The sequence below is a fragment of the Eucalyptus grandis genome, chromosome 8, assembly GCF_016545825.1.
Source record: "Eucalyptus grandis isolate ANBG69807.140 chromosome 8, ASM1654582v1, whole genome shotgun sequence".
In the NCBI taxonomy this organism is placed as follows: Eukaryota; Viridiplantae; Streptophyta; class Magnoliopsida; order Myrtales; family Myrtaceae; genus Eucalyptus; species Eucalyptus grandis.
This window is the reverse complement of record NC_052619.1, coordinates 69,764,737-69,785,091: the sequence shown is the minus strand read 5'-3', so window position 1 is coordinate 69,785,091 and position 20,355 is coordinate 69,764,737. Positions and strand designations below refer to the sequence as shown.

Sequence of the window (20,355 nt, the reverse complement as noted above, 5' to 3'; positions counted from 1 at the left end):
TGACCAATACCTGACCTGACTCGTACCCGACCCGTATTACTAAAACTTATTAATATTCTAGGAAAACCGAATTTCACTATATGTTAATTGGATTAAAACTTCAAATTAAATTAAAAATAGTAAATAAAATAAAAAAGTTAAAAAAACCTATAAATTGAAATATTTATAAAAAGTTAGATTATGCTTGAGCCTCACTAGTCGTCGGTGACCGCCGGTGAGCTCAAGCCTTGCCTCATTTTGTCTCGACCGTCGCCTGCCGGACGTTGGCTAAGGAAGGAAGAAAAAAAAGAAAGAAAAATAAAAGGAAAAGGAAAAGAAAAAAATTGAAATATGAAAAATAATTATAATTTCAATTTTTTATAAAAAACATTTTTATAAAGTTAAAAAAGGTGGCGGCTGGCTAAGGAAGGAATAAAAAGAAAGAAAAATAAAAGGAAAAAGGAAAAGAAAAAAATTGAAATATGAAAATAATTATAATTTCAATTTTTTATAAAAAAACATTTTTATAAAGTTAAAAAATAAGGAAGGAATAAAAAGAAAGAAAAATAAAAGGAAAAAGGAAAGAAAAAAAAAAATTGAAATATGAAAAATAATTATAATTTCAATTTTTTATAAAAAAACATTTTTATAAAGTTAAAAAAGGTGGCGGCTGGCTAAGGAAGGAATAAAAAGAAAGAAAAAGGAAAAGAAAAAGGAAAAGAAAAAAATTGAAATATGAAAAATAATTATAATTTCAATTTTTTATTAAAAAACATTTTTATAAAGTTAAAAAGGCCACGGGTTTAAACTTTAAAGTGGTTTCCTAATAACTCATTTAGATTTTTTTTTATTTTACTTTTTCAAACCCATTTCTGAGCCATATTTAACTTTCATTTAACCCATATTATGACCAATATGACCAATTTAATTAAAAATGGGTCATAATATGGGTTTATGACCCTTTTTGCCAACTCTAATTGGAGAAAAGCTTATGTGTATAAGGATAGAGTATCAAAGGGTATAGTGTCATGAGCCGATTGATTGAGATCGTGACCGTGTGGCGACTCAAGTTCTTTTGGATCGGCTAAGTTAAACCTTGCTCGATCGATTGCCTAAGCCAAGTCTTGCTCGATCAATCACATACTCGCTCGCTTTACTTGAATCGTAGAGAGAAAGTTTCAAGAGAGAAGCTCCGAAGAGAAATGAGCTTTTGTATTGCTAAAATGTTTGGATGGATACAAATGAGGGGGATGGCATCTCTTCTTACGAGGCCCTCTAATTATATCTATTGATTGAGAATTCATCCGGCAGACGAGATCGTATCGCCAAATCTACCAACTACCGACTCTAATGACAAGAACTTGTTAAAATGACCGTATTGCCCACCCTTGGAAAGTTCCGGAAGAAATCTTGTTGGGAATACTAGCAATTGTAGGAGGTCCTCCATGGCAAGGTACGGTCCTTTAGCTACCGAAACCTCTTGGCCGTGACAATAGTGTGAACTTGAAGGTGTAAAATTGAAGGAGCTATGCGTGTTTCTCGTAGTAACGTGCTATATAGTGTAAGGGCAATTCTATCATAGTTTGAGAAAATTTCACAAAAATTTACAGCTTTGGTAAATTTCTTTTTTGACTTGCTAGTTGAATATTCTCACATTAAATTAAAATGTTTGTTTGATTGTTTTCAAAATACAAATTTTATTGATAAAACGTACCAACATATTAGTGCAACATCTCTTACATGAAATTATCGGCATTTGTTTAAGAGGTTTACCAATTTTTCCTCCATCAAATATCACTCAATTTTTAGTTTCCAAATTGTATATGATACTTACCGTGATTTACTTGATCTATCCCAAATTACAACGAAAAGCTAACATGAAGTATCGGAAATGAAAATATTGAGGCAGAAGTTAATGGTTATCTCTGTAGTCTGTATTAATTCTTTCACATGTTGAATTGCTGTATATTTTGCAGTCCCTATTACCCGGGGATGGGGCATGTAAAACCGGTGTGGATGGTTCAGAGCCTTGGCCCATCCACTTATTTAACTCATTATCGATATTCCATCATTTTAATGTTCCATTAGGTTACGAGCTCACGACATCATTTAATGTGCTTTTTATAAATTTAAGCATTCACTATTGTTCGTCCGACTTGGGATTTGGAGATATTCTTTTCTTTGCCTTTTCATGTTTTCCTTTCGATTCTCCTTCATTGCTTTCTTTGCACAAACGCCATGCAATGATCTTATCAATCAGCCAAAGCACTAGACATGAAAAAAGAAGGGTTGCAAACTTTGCATTTTCTGTGCTCACAAACCTTCCCAGATTTGATTAGGACGCCGGTTTTACGCCTTGCTGCTATTGATTATGATTTAAAGTGGGATTTGCTTTGTAAATACACCTTGTGTCCAATATGGTCATCATCAAGATTCCAAACTCACTTATAATACGAGTAAATTTGATTGTAGCCCAGTGGATTTCTAAATCCTGAACTGCCCATCAAGGCACGCCCAGAAGAAAACCGTAGATACGGTACAAAATAAACACACCGTCACTCACCATACGACAAGAAACACTCGAGAACGCACGCTGTTTTCCCGTTCTTCCAGACCCGGACGCCCTGGACAAACGCTAAGAGACATGAAAACATTCAGACAGGATCAGATTTGGATGGTTTGCCTTTCAAGATATGCCCTTTTCTTGTCAGCATCGCCGATATTCAATTTGAAAGCATGATAAAAATGGAGGTCAAGTGACCAGCAAGGCACGCTCTAGATATCTAACACCAAAAGCCAAACAGCTCCTTTCACATTGGCCATTTGCTTCCACTATAAAAACGATGGTTCTTCAACTGATTTTGGCAAGCAAATTTTAAGATTATTACTTTGAAGTAGATCTCTCAGTATTGAGCGAAGAGCAATCTAGCTAATCAACCGAGAATGGAATATCGTGTAGCAGTAGTATTTCCGCTCATATTGGTGGCAGTGCTCGCGCTAGCGGTAGAGTCCGATGCTGGAGGGATCTCTATCTATTGGGGTCAGAATGGGAATGAAGGAACATTGGCGGAGACGTGCGCCACTGGAAAGTATGAGTTCGTGAATGTAGCCTTCTTGGCGACTTTCGGTGCAGGTCAGAATCCAGTGATAAACCTTGCCGGCCATTGTGATCCATATAGTCACGATCCATACAGTCACCCTTGTACTGCATTGAGCGCTGACATCAAATCATGCCAGGCCAAGGGAATCAAAGTGATGCTCTCGATTGGAGGTGGGGCTGGTAGCTACTCTCTTGCATCCTCCGACGATGCACGGCGAGTGGCGACCTACCTCTGGAACAACTTCTTGGGGGGAAGTTCGACTTCTCGGCCATTGGGAAATGCAGTCTTAGATGGAATCGACTTCGACATTGAAGCCGGGACCGGCCTGTACTGGGATGATCTTGCCAGGTATCTTTCTAGTTACAGCAAGCGTGGGAAGAAGGTCTACCTGACTGCTGCTCCCCAATGCCCTTTCCCTGATGCATCGGTCGGCAAGGCCCTCAAAACCGGTCTATTCGATTATGTTTGGGTGCAATTCTACAACAACCCTCCATGTCAGTACTCCTCGGGAGACATCGGCAATCTTGAAGACGCATGGAAGCAATGGACATCGAGCATTCAGGCCACCAAGATTTTCCTAGGTTTACCTGCTTCGCCCGATGCAGCCGGAAGCGGTTTCATACCAGTGACAGATCTCACATCAAAAGTACTACCGGCCATCAAAGGTTCCGAAAAATATGGAGGTGTTATGCTCTGGTCCAAGTATTATGATGATCAAAGCGGTTACAGCAATTCCATTAAAAGCGACGTCTAAATTTCAGGGTTTCTAGTATAAGCCACCTTAATAAGTTACTATGTAACATTTGCCATGTCTGCAAGTCATTATACATAATGTTTTTATGTGGTGTGTTTCTTGTAAATGGTTGATAAAGTGCTTCGATATAAACTCTACTTGTCACTTGTCCAAACATGATAAATCTAAATACCCATGCTTACTACATATGGCAGACCAACTTGTGATTTTCTTCCGGTCAGACCAAAGGGAAAGCTAGTAACTTACTACCTCTACGATTGCATCTTATTAATCATGATGAACTTCTGATTGTCCATGACTTTAAAAAATGAAGAATCTGTAGTATTCCATTTATAAAAGCCACAATGCCTGGAATTTTGACAGAAGAATTCAATGACCTACTTTGTTCCAATCTGCCTTTTCATTTTTCGTTTCTCTTTCAGCGGTGAAGAAAAACCTAGCTTCCACTCCTCAACCTCTATGTAATCTCCGGCCATTTTAGTCAGCTGTGGACTAATTCTATAGTATACATTGCCCTGAGGAAGCTAATTTCTACTCTCCGTTTGAGGTTTGTAACTGAATATATCAGCTGATAATGTCAAATTCTACCCAGATGATCTTTCACTTCTAAGTTCAGCTTTGAACTCCTTCTGAAGTTGTTCCCATGTTGCCGATTTTGCTGCCAAAACAACATCGTCAAGAAATCCTCTTTGTGGAAATTCCTCAGGTACAAGGCTTCGATACGTCTCGAGTTGTTCTTGGGCTTCCTTCTTCTTGTCCAACAGACTATATATTATCCCCTGCAAATATTGAGAATAAACTTGAGGGTCAAGAGGCTAGAGTATATTTGAATTTACCTATTCTAGATTAGCATAATTAAGAAACGTCAATCTGTATTTCCATCATACTCCATACTTTTATTCAGTATGAAATTTTTTAATTTAAGCAGCTACATGAAGCTGTCAGTATGATTGCATGGATCAAGGGAGCAGAATGCCCATATCTCTTAATACTCTTAGGAATAAAAAACCCGTGTCTAGGAGAACCAAATTAAGGATTTGATTTCAATTGGCAGAGAGCATGCTACATACCTGACAAAGATAAGGCCGAAAATCTCGAGGATTGTCACTAACTAGATCTTGAAAATCTTTCAATGCCGCATTCAGGTTCCCCTGCAAACACCAATATAAATTGCCTTTAGAACAGGTAGCAAAATTTGCTAGTACAAGATTCTCTTCCCCTCCTTTTATTTTCTCATAATTATTATCTAGTCTGGCAACTAGCGGGTAGAGACACCATTTGTATTTCAGTGAGTTAAGGTCTTCCCTTCTGTCATCTGGCTTTCGTATTTAAGCAAATGCAGTAAACATGGTAGCAAGTAGGAGATATCAACTACCACTACAACATGCATTTGAGCAATTAAAATCCTGATATCTCGATCTTCAGTGACTCTATTTTCACGACGGGCTAATTCAAGAGCCTTATTTAGCATCTCAAAGATAGCCGGCCCTTCTTGGTTCTTATGCATCACCATGGCCAGACCCTGTATTAAAAAACAAAGAGCATAAGCTTCAGCACAAATTTTGCAATATGATACCAATAACACATTATCGTCAAATAAATAAGCGATTGAACCACTTTTCCAACTCCAAATTTCTAGGGCTTTAGTCTGACCATTCTCTCATTTTTCTTTTTCCTTTGTTTTTGTTTTCCATAAGAAACAATTCATTGTACTGTAAACCTGCACCATCTGTTCAGTCTTTATACCACAGTGGATTTTCTTTATATAAGCTAATGACATTTCTAATGAAGGGCCTAGGAGTTGCTAAAAGCCTAAAACCCAATTAAAGCTGCAGTTCAGACCCATTTATGTAAATGTCTCATCATCAAATTTGGCACCGTAACGGGTGCTAATTTGAATTAGACTAACCTAAGCCTTTAGAAAAACCGATAAATTAGCACCTGAAAATGTACCCCTTTAGGCACTTCTTTGCATTAGACTTACACATACGATGCCAATGATTTGCAGTGAAAGTCATTTTTCCCCCTATGGCACAGACTTATCAATACTAGCCCTTGCACATGCACTTTTGGCATTCACTTAACTATTCCTTATAGTGAAAGGAAAGAGGAAAAACAAGTTAAATATGACCCTGATAGCTAGTCAATGAAAGCTGAAGTGCAAGTAAGAAATTATATACAACTAAATGGCACTATAAGGAAGCTCGATCTTCCACAAAATCCATATTGAGGAATGAAGAATACAGTAAGGGAGTTGCAGTAAAACAGTATACAGTATGTATGAAAAGTACCAAATAATAATAGGGACACGAAACGAGTCAAAATGTATTATAATTAATGAAGCTGCAGAAAGTCCTCTTCCCGACTCTAAAGGTCATAAAGTATTTTGATGACCATGACCCTAGAGATTCTTGATTGGAAGAGAATTCCTCCAGTGCAACAAGTTACTTCTTGGTTTGCAAAACCTCCAGATACATTACATCCAACTCACTTATAGAAGTGCCAAAGTTCAGAACCATGTAAATACCCAATTCAAATCACCTTCCTTCCCTTTCTCATATGTACAAATTTCATTCTTCTCACCAACCATCAACTTAACTTTAGCTATGCAAGATTTCCAATTGGGCATACCCCTAATACCACTTCAAGTAAAATTCGCAGAATATTCTGTCTAACATAGCTAATTAAAATGAGTCAAGCATAAGAACAGAAGCATGAGTCCGAAGAAAAGGATCATACGTGCAAGGCCCTGAGCATAAGAGGCGTCTCTTCCAAGATTTCCCTGAACAGCCTCTTCGCAGTGCTGATCTGACCCATCGTCTCATGACACAGAGCAAGCAAAAGCTTCCACTCAACCTCGTCCGGCTCCGCATCCGCCAGCCTCTGCACGTACTTCACCGCCTCCTTGGTCTTCCCTCTCCTCATCTTCCCATACAAGACCACCTTCAGCGCCTCCACATTCGTCGGGTCCGTCTCCAAGAGCCTCTCGCTCATCTCCTCCTCATCGCCATCCTCCTCCCGCGCATCCCCCGTCTGGGGGCTAGCCTCGCTCGCTGGAGGAGACAGCGCGAGACCCGGCTTCGAATGGACGAACCCCACGAAAACGAACGAACCCAGAAGACAAATCACCAGCTTTCCGGACAAGAACCGGAGGAATCTCGCGGCGGGCGAGAGCAAGGCGCGGGCTTTACGCCCGCCGTCGTCTGAGGGGATCGTGGGCAGGCTCAATTTGGCGGCTTTCGGCGAAACGTGGAGTCTTTCGGGCCGGCATCGGAGCGGCGGCAGGGCGGCGGCGCGTGAGGGGAGGCGGGTGGACGAGCGCGCGTCCGGGCGAACGGCGGGAGATGCTGAAGGAGAAGCTGGGGACGAGGTGATGGGGACGAGAGGTCGGAGAAAGAGGAGGGAGGGAGGCCGTGCGGAGACGGAGGTGGCTCGTGCAGGCCCAGGAATCCGCCATTGACGCGAGCACGGAGAGGTGAGCTGGGTTTTAGGAGGGCTTTGAAGAGAACGGAGAGAGAGAGAGAGAGAGAGAACTCTTGTTCCATATGGAATGAAGTTCCGACATGCATTATCAGGCAATAGATGTTCCAAATTAATGTTAGTCGTCTAGATTGGAATTTGAGATGGGATTAGAGCACGATAGAATTAGAATTGCGGAGAATTTGTTATGTCATATAACTTAATTGGTAGGAGTCTAGAATTACTTTGAATTTAAAAAAAAATCAAATCTATTTTGGAGATTGAGCGAGCCCATTCTCTATGAAAATTACAATAAAAATAAATCTAAACTTACACGAAGATTAATAAATGACAGTACCATATGGAGATTGTCATCATAGTAGCTATCTTGGCAAGATGCAATTATTACAAGTGGCCATTGAGACAAGGCAACGATGATAGTAATGGCGCAATGGCAAAATTTGGCTCCCATGCTCACAATGCATAATGAAAATTTAATTAATCATGAAAGGTGATTGAAAGCAGCGTTATAACAATGAAATTGGTTTATAATGTAATTATAGACTCTATTTTTATTTGTCCTCTTAATTTGTTCAATAATTTTTTAATCGAATCTGTTATCCCACTCCTAAGGTCCGAGGTAGTTTATTTGACATTTTATCCTGACCTATCCGGATTTATCCGCTTCGAAACATGTCATCAAACGCCGAATAACATAATTATCATCATGTCGGGCACTTACTTATCCGGGTCGCCAAGCCCGTCTAGACCCGCTCAGGGCCGATTCGGCCCGCCCATCCATGCGGTGTCGCACGGGTCGATAGAGATCCGACCCGGATCCGACCCGCGAAACCGTCGTCCGGTACCGGATCATCTCCCACGCAAAACCCCTGCCCCCTTTCTCTCCTCCCCCTAAAACCCTAATCCCGCCGGCTGGTTAAACCCTAGCACCGCCTTCTGGGCAAGCAATCCGGACTCATTCGCACGCCCTGCCGATAAGATTCCGGGAAGAATCAGCATCAGCAGCGGAAACGATCGACGATGAGGAAGAAGGTGGACGAACGGATCAGGACGCTCATCGAGAACGGCGTCAAGAACCGCCACCGGTCCATGTTCGTCGTCGTCGGCGACAAGTCCCGCGACCAGGTACTCCACCTTCGAGCTCGATTGCGTATTGATTCGCTAATTCGCCCCCGCCGGTTGAATTCGTGAACTTTTGCCCCTTTTCTGTTCCGCAAGTCGTGAACTTTTGGGTCAAATTTCGTGGCCCTGCTCTTTTGCCGAACTGGGTTGGCATCTTTCTAGGACTGTGTTTCGGAAAGCTGAGAACTTTTTTGTTGCTGTGGTCGCAGATTGTGAATCTTCACTACATGCTGAGCAAGGCGGTGATCAAGTCTAGGCCGACCGTCTTGTGGTGCTACAGGGATAAGCTTGAACTCAGCAGGTTGTCATCTTTCTGAACACCCCAAATGCATTAGCAGTCCACACTGCGTCAGGCGTCGTTAGAAATCGTTACGCTTATGTGAAGTTAGGGTAATGGCATCATCCGCATATAGTCATTCTAGGTCCTACACTCTTATCTTGATAATCACCCGCATTCGGTCATTCTGTTGATATGTTAGTTTTCACTGGTATGATTCTGATTCTCTGTGCAGTCACAAGAAGAAACGGGGAAAGCAAATAAAAAAGTTGATGCAGAGGGGCCTCTTGGATCCAGAAAAGGTTGACCCTTTTTCGCTCTTCGTGGAAAGCGGAGGGTTGACATATTGCTTGTACAAGGATTCTGAAAGAATTCTTGGAAACACTTTTGGAATGTGCATACTTCAGGTGGTTCTTCTTTCCAATTTGCTCCCACATGCAGTTCTAGTTGCAATCCCCTAATCATAGTAATTCGCAACATTTAAATTTCTATTGCATGCTTAAATACGTTTTGCACTCTTCTAGGATTTTGAAGCTTTGACCCCAAATCTACTTGCCAGAACAATCGAAACAGTGGAGGGTGGTGGGTTGATTGTATTGCTGCTTCGGAATCTCTCCTCATTGACTAGTCTTTATACCATGGTTATGGTATGTTGTATACTCCTCTTGCCATATCTCATGGTTTGGTACTCTTTGTCTTGCAATAGATTATATTGCTGCTACGATCTCTCACTTCATTGAGTAGTCTTTGCGCACCATCACTATGATGTATAGTATTCGTCTCATGGTAATATCTTATGGTTTGGCCACCTAATATAATATTGTGATTACAGGATGTTCACGAGAGGTTCCGTACCGAATCCCATTCTGAGGCTGCTGGACGCTTTAATGAAAGATTCTTGTTATCACTTTCTTCGTGCAAATCATGTGTTGTTATGGATGACGAGCTCAATGTTTTACCAATATCTTCTCACATCAGATCAATTACTCCAGTTCCAGCAAAAGAGGTGATAAATGGATTTTCTCTTTCCTCTGGCATAGGAAATTCTCTAAGTAGAAAGTTTAAGCTCTTTTAGTAGGTCTTCCCAACACGACACATTGTACTGTTCTTCCTCCTGCATTTCCCATTACAACTATTACAGGACAGTATTTGATTGTCTGCCTCCTAATTGGTGGTTTAAGGACTCTGAAGGGCTATCAGAAGCGGAGAGGGACCTAAAAGATTTAAAAGAGCAACTCAATGATGATTTTCCTGTTGGACCTTTGATAAGGAAATGCTGCACTCTAGATCAGGTGGATATTCTGAATTTCAATTTGCAGTGATCTTAGAAAAAATCTTTCATCTGTCTTCAGTGGCTTATAGTACAATCAATCTTTTTGGACAGGGGAAAGCTGTCACTACATTTCTTGATGCAATATTGGATAAGGCTCTACGTAATACAATTGCTTTACTTGCTTCTCGGGGTCGTGGTAAATCAGCTGCCCTTGGCTTAGCAATCGCTGGTGCCATTGCTGCTGGGTAATTATTTCTTCATTTTCATTATACTTGTTTTTTTTTTTTTTTTTTTTTTTTTTGGTCAATTCCACGTTTCCATCATCCTGATAACTGAAGTTTTTTTGTACTAGGTATTCAAATATCTTTGTGACTGCACCAAGTCCAGAGAATTTGAAAACTTTATTTGAATTTGTTTGCAAGGGATTTGATTCATTTGAATACAAGGTACATTTATTTCCACTGCTTTTTCTTTCACCCTTCTTTTCTCTATTGCTATTACTCTAATGTTCTATTGCTAGTCAGGATGATTGATAACTCAGAGTCAACAGCTTATCTCCACTTTATTATGTTTTATGGAACATGCTTGTTCTATATGGAAAAAATAAGAGCCCCACCAGATTAATTTAGTAAGGTCATGGGTAAAACACCTGTATTAAGTTTAGATTGAGCTGTCAGTGTTTGTTGTGAGAAGTGGGGTTTTGGGCATCAATTGTTTGCTCCATTGAAAATTCGTGAAGTTTCGGTTGAAGAGCTTTGATGGTCACTGTTTTTGGGATGTTGACCATTTTCTCTCTCTCTCTTCCAGGCAAGGTAACGATGAAATGGGGATTCTGTTATTTCCTATCAGAATATTGATTTCTTGTGCTTTTCCTGCAAATCAGTTAAAATTTAAATGAATATCATTTTGGATGGATTAAACTGCAGTAATATATATTATTTTTCTGTTTCCTTAGTACGTTGAATAAATTATTATCTCACCAAGTGGGTTGGCAAAATTCCTTAGCTTTGCAAGAAGATCACGGTCCGGTCCCCAGTCTAAGTTTGGGTTATTGTGAATAATAAAAGCTCATCTAACAGTTAAGAGATGATGCGAGATTTATTAGTGTATGTTAGTGACATTACAATCAAATTGGCTAGATCTCCAATCATAGTCAAGAGATAATGGTCATGGTTGGGTTATCTAATTTTTACTTTGACCTGCATCTGAGTTAAAACTGAAGATTGACCGCTTGATGAACTATTCTGTTGGACATATCAGATAGGGTGCTGATAAATAAATCAGAATCATACCTTTGAGTTATGACTGGATGATTAGGTTTCTGGTTTGGGTCTGCCCAGCTTTTCTGCATGTTTTGTTTCCAAAATGGGGTGATGATTCATGATTCAGTTACTTATTTTCCAGTCATTGTTTGTTAGTTGAATTGAACGGAAAGATTGCTTCTTCACCTAATTGAATTCTTTAAGAATCAGAGTTGAGGATAAATAGAACAAACTTCTAAATTTTCGTTTGAATAGGTAATGTTGTTTAATTTGTAATTATCAACACTCCTGTTGCTATGCATTTTCTCCCCTTACAGTGTGCAAGATTGCTGAATGGATTTAAACATGCAAGGATATATAAATATACAATTTTACTTGGTTTTCAAACAAAAGTAGCATTTAAAGTAGATACAATACATGCGTGTCAAGTTTTTGATATGGTTTAATGCTCAAGGCACATTTATTGTTGGACAAGGTTCTGCTGAATATGAGCTCCATGGGCTTTTGATTTTTTATATATTCAACTTTCAGCTGAATCCTGCTACTTTCTGTCTCAGGAACATATTGATTATGATGTGGTGAGAAGTGCCAGTCCAGAGTTTAAAAAGGCAATAGTGAGAATTAATATTTACAGGCAGCACAGACAAACAATTCAGGTTGGTGGAAGAGAATAGTTGAACCCAAGAATGTTCTTTATGCTATGTTAATTTCTGTCAATAGGCATTGTACATTGTGTGGATATTGTGCCCAAGTCCATCATTTTCTATCTAGATACTTGTTGACCATGTACTCAATTGAGTGGCTATGCAGACTTTTGATAAGGTCATTAGTCATTGTTTCCAATCGCCTATCATATTGGGCATATTGTTCCTTTTATCTAGATAGATATGAATATGAGTTGTTGGACAGGGGGGACGAACAGTGTGGATTGTCTATTTAGGACTAATCATGTTTTTGTAGAACCATTAGTTTTACTCTGATAGTTATTGATTATGATTTATTCTGAGTATCTAAAGCTATAAATACCCCTCTCCCTCCTGCCCCCAACCTCTCTTATCTTTCTCTGCCCCCCTCCTTCCCCTCTCCCTTGCCCCTTATTTTGTGGTTCTACTCTAAAGTCCTGGCAATGCATCTTGCAGTACATACAACCACATGAGCATGAGAAGCTTTCCCAAGTTGAATTGTTGGTTGTTGATGAAGCAGCTGCAATTCCACTGCCAGTTGTTAAATCATTGCTTGGTCCATATCTGGTTTTCCTCTCATCCACAGTAAATGGGTATGTTCTGGTACTCATCTTTTAATTATCTTGGAAGCAAGAAATGAATTTCATTAAGTGGCACAATTTAAATGCATTCTTCCTTAAATGTTCGTTGTTTCAACTCCTTAAGCACTCTAAGGATACAACACCCTCCTTGTTATAATTGCTCATCCTCTCTGCCAGTTTAACTTCAACAAAATTATATTTTTTGAAAAGTAAGGCACATAAATCAATGAACTTTTAAAATGTATCCTTTCCCCCCTTAGTAACCAATTTTACAAAAGAGACAAGGGTTTTAAAGGCAGTTTTACTAAGTCAGATTTTACAGTGAAGTAAGTGGTGAATTGTCAGCTTATGCAGCACACACTTTGGCTCAAGGATTGTAGTATTCAGAACATATGGTACAATTCGTCTACTGATAAGCTTTTTCCTGTCAACAGTTATGAAGGTACTGGGCGTTCTTTATCACTGAAACTTCTACAGCAATTGGAAGAGCAAAGTCATGCAACAGTTAATGGTGCTGAGGCAGCTCATTCTGGTAATTTTAATATTGCATTTTGTCTGTAATATGCAAATAAAATACAGAGGAATGTCCATCCTCTTTGATATTTTATTTTGGTCAATAAGTAAATGTTTTCTTTGACACACTTTTGGGACTTGGCTTCTAGCTGATAAAGCTATATATGGCTCTGAATAGGAGCACTTTTATTGTACAGGAACAAATCCTAGAGCACTAAAAAACAAAACTAACAAAGCCGAGCCACATGAATTCTTTAATGCCATTGCACTATGTTTAATATCAATTCCTCCGTATTCAAGATCTTTTCAGAGTTTCAGCCTGCATCGGGCACTGAAAATATAACAAACATGAAAAATTAAAGTGATTGATTGTTGTTAGGCATGTTACATATTTTAATGTGGGAAATCTATGCAAATCTTTTGTCTTTTGTTCCACATGTATTTGGTTTTTAAAGTTATGCAAATGTAGGTCGTCTCTTCAAGAAGATTGAACTGGCCGAATCTATCAGATATGCTTCTGGTGATCCAATTGAATCCTGGCTCAATGCATTGCTTTGCCTTGATGTTGCCAATTATGTTCCTAGTATTACCAGGTTTGATGCAATTGTTAGTGTCCTTGGGGGTGAAGCTACTTAATTCTTAGACATTCATTTATAACTTTTCTGTGTTTTTCCTTGTAGGTTACCCTCTCCCAGTGAGTGTGATCTCTACTATGTAAATAGAGATACACTTTTTTCCTATCACAAGGACAGTGAGTTGTTTTTACAGGTAAATATGTTTCATCCGATGTGATTTTAGAATGCAAAACTAATGCATGTGGATTATTGGTCCTAAATCACTTCTCTGCATGCAGAGGATGATGGCCTTATATGTTGCATCTCACTACAAAAACTCACCGAATGATTTACAATTAATGGCTGATGCTCCAGCACACCACTTGTTTGTATTGCTTGGTATGCTCATTCCATATGATTAGCTTTATGTGTTTCCTTTACTAGCCCTCGATCCTTAAATAGTATTTGCAGGACCCGTTGATGAGTCCCGGAATCAACTGCCCGACATCTTGTGTGTCCTACAGGTCTCTCTCTCTCTCTCTCTCTCTCTCTCGCTTGCACTTGCGCTTGTGCACACCGAGTGTCATGCTTGTTGCCCAGGAGGGTGGGGGATGGAAGGAATCTCTGTTTACACCATTTCGATATTTGACAAAAATGAGATTGTTAATTATGGTCATATGTGTTGATCCAATCTTTTAAGGAAAGGATATGATTACCAAACTCCATTATGGGTGGGATTTTCTGTTGTATTTACTACCTTTCTTATTTTTTAGGTCTGTCTTGAAGGACAAATATCTCGTAAATCTGTGATTAAAAGTCTAAGTGATGGGCATCAACCCTCTGGAGATCAAATTCCATGGAAGTTCTCTGAGCAGTTCCAGGACACTGTTTTCCCTAGTCTATCTGGTGCTAGGATTGTGCGAATTGCCACACATCCTAGTGCAATGAGGGTAACTTTTTTACTTAAAGCTTCTTATTTACTTAGCATTGCTTCTTTTGTCTATCTTACTCTTTCACTTGACATACTGTAGCTTGGATATGGCTCAACTGCTGTGGACCTCTTATCGAGGTTAGTTGATTGCTCATTCATTTTGCCTACTTACATATTAATACTTGTCATCATTACTTCTATGTTCTATAAAGTTAATGTAGACTCATTAAAAGTGGATTAGGTGAAAGACGATCTCAAAAGCATGGGCATATACATCGTCTGAGCTACTGCAGCTGAAAAAGAATAAGTAGATATCCGTCTTGACTTGTCTATGATGAAACATTGAGAAAGGTTACTCTTTCTAGAGGATGCAGTTGATACAACTATAGATAACTGAGTGAATAAAATATCTGAATGTTCTGATACTATGCTGAAGCTCCACGTCCAGTTGAAGCCGAGTTAGAAGATGTTAATAAACAATACTCCTTTACTGGGATAATAGTTACTAAACAGTTACTTGTACTAAATGTATTGACTTATGCACTTCTAACTTTCACACAGATACTTTGAAGGACAGTTGACAAATATTTCAGAAGCAGAGATTGAAAATATGGAAGAGGAGCCACCTGTCAGAGTGACAGAAGCAGCACAGAAGGTGCATTGATCTTGAACTTCTGTAGTTGATTCTTATAATTAGGTAGTGCATCTTTAGGTGTTATGTTGACAAGAGTTGTGGAGTACTGTAGATTGATGCTTAAATTTTACCCGAACTGTGACTGAAAATGGGTGGTTGAGTATGTTCAGTTTCTGACTGTAGCTGAACACGGTCAGTTATTGAGTATTGACTTACTTTAAATTTCTTATTAACATTCTAAAACGTTTGACACGAGAATTAAACATATCCATGTCCCTCTTGTTCCCCATTTGCAAGTTGAAATATTATTTTGCATGAGCTCTAGATTCAACAATCCACACGCTCTTAGAAGACAAGTAGTTGAGATAAGACGAAATCACGACTTAAAACATTCTGAATTGAGTGGATTTCAATGTTACAAGCAAGTTTGCTATCCTTTGCATTCTTCTGTGCATTGGAACTATAGCCAGTCTTTTAACATGGACATTTAATGTCTTAGATTAGCAGCATAGAAGTGACCCACATGAATCGAGTAGAGCTGTATCCTTTAGTTTTGCCTTTTTCCTTATTAAGTTCTGCAAGTTGCACTGAGTGACCTTCGACTTTATGACCAGAACTGTGTTATCTACATCTAATTCGATCCAAATCCATTTCAGATATTGAATTATTTTGGTCAATTTAAGATATAAAGTCAGAAAAACAAATTCAGCTCTGGTAATTCAATTATATATTCAGCTCTGGTAATTCAATTATATATTCAGCTCTGGTAGTTCAATTATGTTGTTTCTGTTACTTGTCTTTACCCCCTATGGTACATATTTGTTGTACTTAAAATGTCCCTTGGTTTTAATGTTAATTGTTAGTTAAAACTATTCTCACATCAGATGTGATTTCAGGCATCTTTGCTGGAAGAGAACATAAAACCCAAAGCTAATCTTCCTCCTTTGCTAGTACATCTTCGTGAAAGACGGCCTGAAAAGCTCCATTACATTGGTGTCTCCTTTGGTCTTACTCTGGACCTTTTTCGCTTCTGGAGGAAACATAAGTTTGTCCCATTTTACATTGGCCAGATTCCAGTTAAGATGACTTAGCTGAAGCACATTGAATGCATACCTTTTTTAGTTCTTGGTGGTGTTTTGACCTTTCTTCTTCATTACAGAATACCGTGACTGGTGAACACACCTGTATGGTTTTGAAGCCTTTAAAAAATGATGATATTGATGTCACTGGATCTGATCAGTGGGGTTTTTTCAGTCCATTTTATAGAGGTAATTCTTGCCCCTCGAGATGATGTTTAATTGCTTCCCATGCTCCTCATGCACTGATCTTCTCTAAAACCCTTTAATTTTATTGAAAATGCCAGATTTTAAGCAAAGGTTTGCAAGGCTTTTGAGCTATGGTTTTCGTAATATGGAATATAAACTTGCTATGAGGTAAGTTAATTTATTCCTCACTCTGTTTACGTTCTTTTCAATCAGTCTCGCTTGAAATGCTTTTTGTTTCACTGAATTTGCTTCTTATCTCTTATCTACCAGCATATTGGATCCGAAGATCAACTTTAATGATGAGGAAATCAACCCATCTAACTCGGAAGGATTTTCTCTCAACCAAATTTTATCACCTCATGATATGAAGCGACTTGAAGCTTATACTAATAATCTTGCTGATTATCATATGGTAAGAATAAATACGAATTTTTTTTTTTTAGTATTTTGAGATATGTTATTTTCATTCTGATTTCAGAACCATTTGACCTGAAATGCGCTTGGGCAGAAGTAATTTATATGAGAAGGAGTCCTAAAAATAATGATGATAGAGAGCATGCTGCATGTACATTATATGCTCAAAGTTGAATTCGTTACCTGAGATCATTCCTGGAGAAGACCTTGGACTCATTTCTGGAGTAGTTGGACCAGGATGTGCTATATACTCAATTAAGAATCTAGCCACCTGTTTCGCTGAAAACTATCAAAGGAGGTGGCTTGCTTGCAATACACAAGTAGTGGAACATTACTTCGCTTTAATAAATGATTCATTATATGGCATTTGCTCCTTGTCAACTTAGAAGCACAATTGAAGTGTCATCCAACATATTTTGCATTTGATATCATTACCTGACAAACTATAATATATTCTGACGCACCCTTCATAATTTACAGATTCTGGACACTGTGCCAATTCTTTCGCATACATACTTCCAGGAGAAGCTTCCAGTTTCTTTATCATATGCTCAGGCATCAGTCTTGCTATGCGTTGGATTGCAGCATCATGACATCAGTTATGTTGAGGTCTGTGCCCTTGTTCATGTACCCTCATGCTAGATACCTTTGTGCACATTATTAAACGGTGAACTTGAGTTTGGGTTTGTCATTTGCTTTTGGTGCTCACCTTTTTTATTTTTTTATTTTTTTATTTTTTCAGTTGCAAGCTAGAAAAAATTGTAAGGTGGATTTGCAGTCTGCGCTGTGTCTAAACTAGTGCTACAATTATCACTTAATCTGATGGTGCCTGTCTAGGGATGTCTAGATTCTCACATGGTTGTCTAAGAGGGAAGTGTAAGCTCCCTGGGATGTGAATCAGTTTTACATTTTTATTTGGGGGTGCTTTGATTCTCAAATGTCTGCTCTTTGGTTTTGCAAACTTAGATATCATTCAGAGTCTTATTTAGCATCAGAGTTGCTTTTGGCCATTTGATGAACGACTGCTATCTGCACTAGCATTATCATGCATGAGTTTTCCTTTTCTGCTTATAATGTCACTTTTTCTGGGACATGTGAGGCGCCTCTATGGTGTTCTAGTGTTTTGCGAGCTCTTAATCAGAGGATTTCCTTGCCACTCGCTTGGATGGTGGATTTTATGTTGAACTTGTATTCTACAGGGACAAATTAAGTTGGAGAGGCAGCAAATTTTGTCTTTGTTCATCAAGGTTATGAAAAAGTTCTACAAACATCTACATGCTAATGCAGCAAAGGAGATAGACTCTGCCCTACCTCGCTTGAAAGAGGTAACTTAAAAACTTGTCATTTGTTACCACAAAATAATTCCTTACACTTTGATTAGCGTCATTGATGATGATAAGAAGTTGGGTAGTACCCTCTGCAATGGAAATCAAACTGCTAATATGTAACAGCCACATAAATCACTTGACAGAGTCATATGAGCATACGCACAAGTGTTCTAAATTTGGGAATTTCCAATTTCAGGTCGTTTTGGAACCACACAGTGTATCTGTGGATGAAGATCTAAATGAGGCAGCGAAGAAAGTTGAGGTAACATTGATATTGTTCAATTCCCTTGTTATTTTATATTTTTTCTTTTCTTTTTCCTTGCACTGACTTGACTTGACCATGCTAGGACGAGATGAAGACCAAGGCAGAGGGTTTCCTAAACCCTGAATTTCTTCAACAGTATGCCATTGTTGGAAGAGAATCCGATTTCGAGAGTGCTCTGCAAAACGGAGGTAAGATCGCCTCAGGTGGCGTCATCAGTGTCAAATCTAGTGGAGAGAAAAAGGAGAAACATAAAAAGCACAAAGAGAATCAAGAGAGCGGGAAAAAGCGAAGCAGGAACAACCCTGGCTCCAAATCTGACAAGAAACGGAAGTCCTAAGTCATTATTCTTGTATTGTTAGTCATTGTCTTAAGTTTATATTTTTGTATTGTTAATCATTGATATTACTCCCATGCTAACGGCGTGATGCAATTTTGTTAGTGTATCAAGGGACCAAGTGCAGTCATTTTTTTATGAATGGAAGAAGCATTTGGGTAGAGTCTCTGCTGAATTCGTGCAACTAGCTTTGTTCAATCAAATGTCATGCGCCCTAGATGTGCCCTGGATGTGAGCAGTTTCAGGTTCTATATAGATTCTATTTGAAATCTAGAACCTACCTATTGGAACAGGTTACTTATTTTTTGAAAGTTGAAACTTACCCTGCATATCTTGCGGTCAGCTTTAGTTTTACTTAGATTTCATTTATATTATGAATTGAACAAATACAATGAATTATCACATTTAATGATCATTACTTGATGTTATAAATCACTTACTACAATTTATATTTAAACACGCAATGAATATGAAATATTAACAAAGTAAATTTTAGTCATAAAATGGAAATTCAAATTAGTAATTTTAAATTACACACTCATCATTATATACCATGAAATGTTATAGGATTACGTGAAGACTTAAATAAACAAACTAAAAGAAAAAAACACAAACTTGTTTCTAGTTTCATAAATCCACTCGTCAAAATAGGTTCTTCAATGTTTAGAATCAATAGGTTCCTCAATGTTTGAAATCAATCTCTCGGTTCTAAGCTCTACTTTGAAATCATGCTAATCCCTAATGCGCTTGCTACGCCCAAATGATGGCTATTGTGATCTAGGTTGCACGGACACTCTCCAGGACCCTCGGTGTCGTGTCCGACACTCCGACACGCGGTCAATGCGTGTCGGAAAATTCGACACGTGGTCAATTGCCTTCGACACGCTCCAACTCGTACGCCCAAATGATGGCTATTGTGATCTAGGTTGCACGGACACTCTCCGGGACCCTCGATGTCGTGTCCGACACTCTGACATGCTCCGACATGCTTCGACACGCTCTGACACGCGGTCAATGCGTGTCGGAAAATCCGACACGTGGTCAACTGCCTTCGACACGCTCCAACACACAAGTCGGAAATTCCGACACGTGACTTCGACACGCACGGGGTTATTTTTACAAATTTCCAAAACTTTTGGGGTTTAAATATAAATATATAAAAATAATAAAAAATAAAAAGCTAAAACAAATTTCTAATACTCATTTGAAGATGTTGGGTGCTTGAAATTGCAAATTTTTCACTTGCTGAGACAGAGTTTTTTTTGTTTTTGTTTTTGTTTTTGTTTTGTTTTTTCTTTTTCTTTTTTTTTCAGAAGAAGTAGATAATGTGGATGCATGAATTTTTGTTATATTTGATGATGGAATGTTGATTTTTTTTTCTTATTATTAAATTTTAAATTTAATAATGAAACGTGGATTACTTGTTTTTTTCTCCAAGTTTTAAGGATTATTACAATGAAATGTAGTTGAATTTGTCAAATTAAAACAATGAATGATATTAACAAAATGTATTATTAATATTTTTAGTATAGATTAATTCTTGGCTCTTTTTATTATTATTATTTAGTTATTTATGCATTTATATATTAAAATATTTATTTAATA

The 20,355-nt window shown here is 38.4% G+C and overlaps 3 protein-coding genes across 4 annotated transcripts; 2 read left to right on the top strand and 1 right to left on the bottom strand.

Moving 5' to 3' along the window:
• The first annotated feature begins 2,870 nt into the window (after positions 1–2,870).
• Positions 2,871–4,020, top strand: LOC104415842 (acidic endochitinase). Its single transcript, XM_010027221.3, has one exon. It carries the CDS (start codon positions 2,923–2,925, stop codon positions 3,832–3,834), a length of 912 nt encoding a protein of 303 aa, XP_010025523.2. The 5' UTR covers positions 2,871–2,922; the 3' UTR covers positions 3,835–4,020.
• Positions 4,021–4,133: 113 nt separating this feature from the next.
• On the bottom strand, positions 4,134–7,765 carry LOC104415841 (protein SLOW GREEN 1, chloroplastic). The gene is made up of 5 exons (XM_039300303.1): positions 7,652–7,765; positions 6,574–7,440; positions 5,210–5,356; positions 4,905–4,985; positions 4,134–4,613 (listed from the first exon to the last, which is right to left on the bottom strand). The coding sequence occupies exons 1-5, from the start codon at positions 7,763–7,765 to the stop codon at positions 4,419–4,421; spliced, it is 1,404 nt and encodes a 467-aa protein (XP_039156237.1). The 3' UTR covers positions 4,134–4,418.
• Positions 7,766–8,192: 427 nt separating this feature from the next.
• Positions 8,193–18,925, top strand: LOC104415840 (RNA cytidine acetyltransferase 1). Of its 2 annotated transcripts, XM_010027218.3 has the most exons (26): positions 8,193–8,439; positions 8,646–8,737; positions 8,949–9,120; positions 9,238–9,360; positions 9,546–9,719; positions 9,895–10,005; positions 10,098–10,231; positions 10,339–10,432; positions 11,806–11,904; positions 12,388–12,524; positions 12,947–13,044; positions 13,495–13,618; positions 13,706–13,793; positions 13,879–13,978; positions 14,051–14,103; positions 14,353–14,529; positions 14,611–14,648; positions 15,072–15,165; positions 16,041–16,220; positions 16,304–16,412; positions 16,508–16,577; positions 16,680–16,821; positions 17,304–17,432; positions 18,023–18,148; positions 18,348–18,413; positions 18,499–18,925. In XM_010027218.3, the coding sequence occupies exons 1-26, from the start codon at positions 8,335–8,337 to the stop codon at positions 18,751–18,753; spliced, it is 3,090 nt and encodes a 1,029-aa protein (XP_010025520.2). In that variant the 5' UTR covers positions 8,193–8,334; the 3' UTR covers positions 18,754–18,925. The 2 variants fall into 2 exon arrangements, with proteins under 2 accessions (XP_010025520.2, XP_018717351.2); XM_018861806.2 differs by lacking the exons at positions 8,193–8,439; positions 8,646–8,737 and having other exon boundaries at positions 8,982–9,120; positions 9,273–9,360.
• Positions 18,926–20,355: the final 1,430 nt, after the last annotated feature.

Excerpts from the sequence above, each read along its gene's own strand:
- LOC104415842 (XM_010027221.3), top strand. The coding sequence starts at position 2,923 with ATGGAATATCGTGTAGCAGTAGTATTTCCGCTCATATTGGTGGCAGTG.
- LOC104415841 (XM_039300303.1), bottom strand. The coding sequence starts at position 7,765 with ATGGGAGCCAAATTTTGCCATTGCGCCATTACTATCATCGTTGCCTTG. Across the intron at positions 4,986-5,209 it reads CTCAAATGCATGTTGTAGTG|GGGAACCTGAATGCGGCATT; the intron begins GTAGTTGATATC and ends TGGTGTTTGCAG. Across the intron at positions 4,614-4,904 it reads TTCGGCCTTATCTTTGTCAG|GGGATAATATATAGTCTGTT; the intron begins GTATGTAGCATG and ends CAATATTTGCAG.
- LOC104415840 (XM_010027218.3), top strand. The coding sequence starts at position 8,335 with ATGAGGAAGAAGGTGGACGAACGGATCAGGACGCTCATCGAGAACGGC. Across the intron at positions 12,525-12,946 it reads CTCTCATCCACAGTAAATGG|TTATGAAGGTACTGGGCGTT; the intron begins GTATGTTCTGGT and ends TCCTGTCAACAG. Across the intron at positions 13,794-13,878 it reads ACAGTGAGTTGTTTTTACAG|AGGATGATGGCCTTATATGT; the intron begins GTAAATATGTTT and ends CTCTGCATGCAG.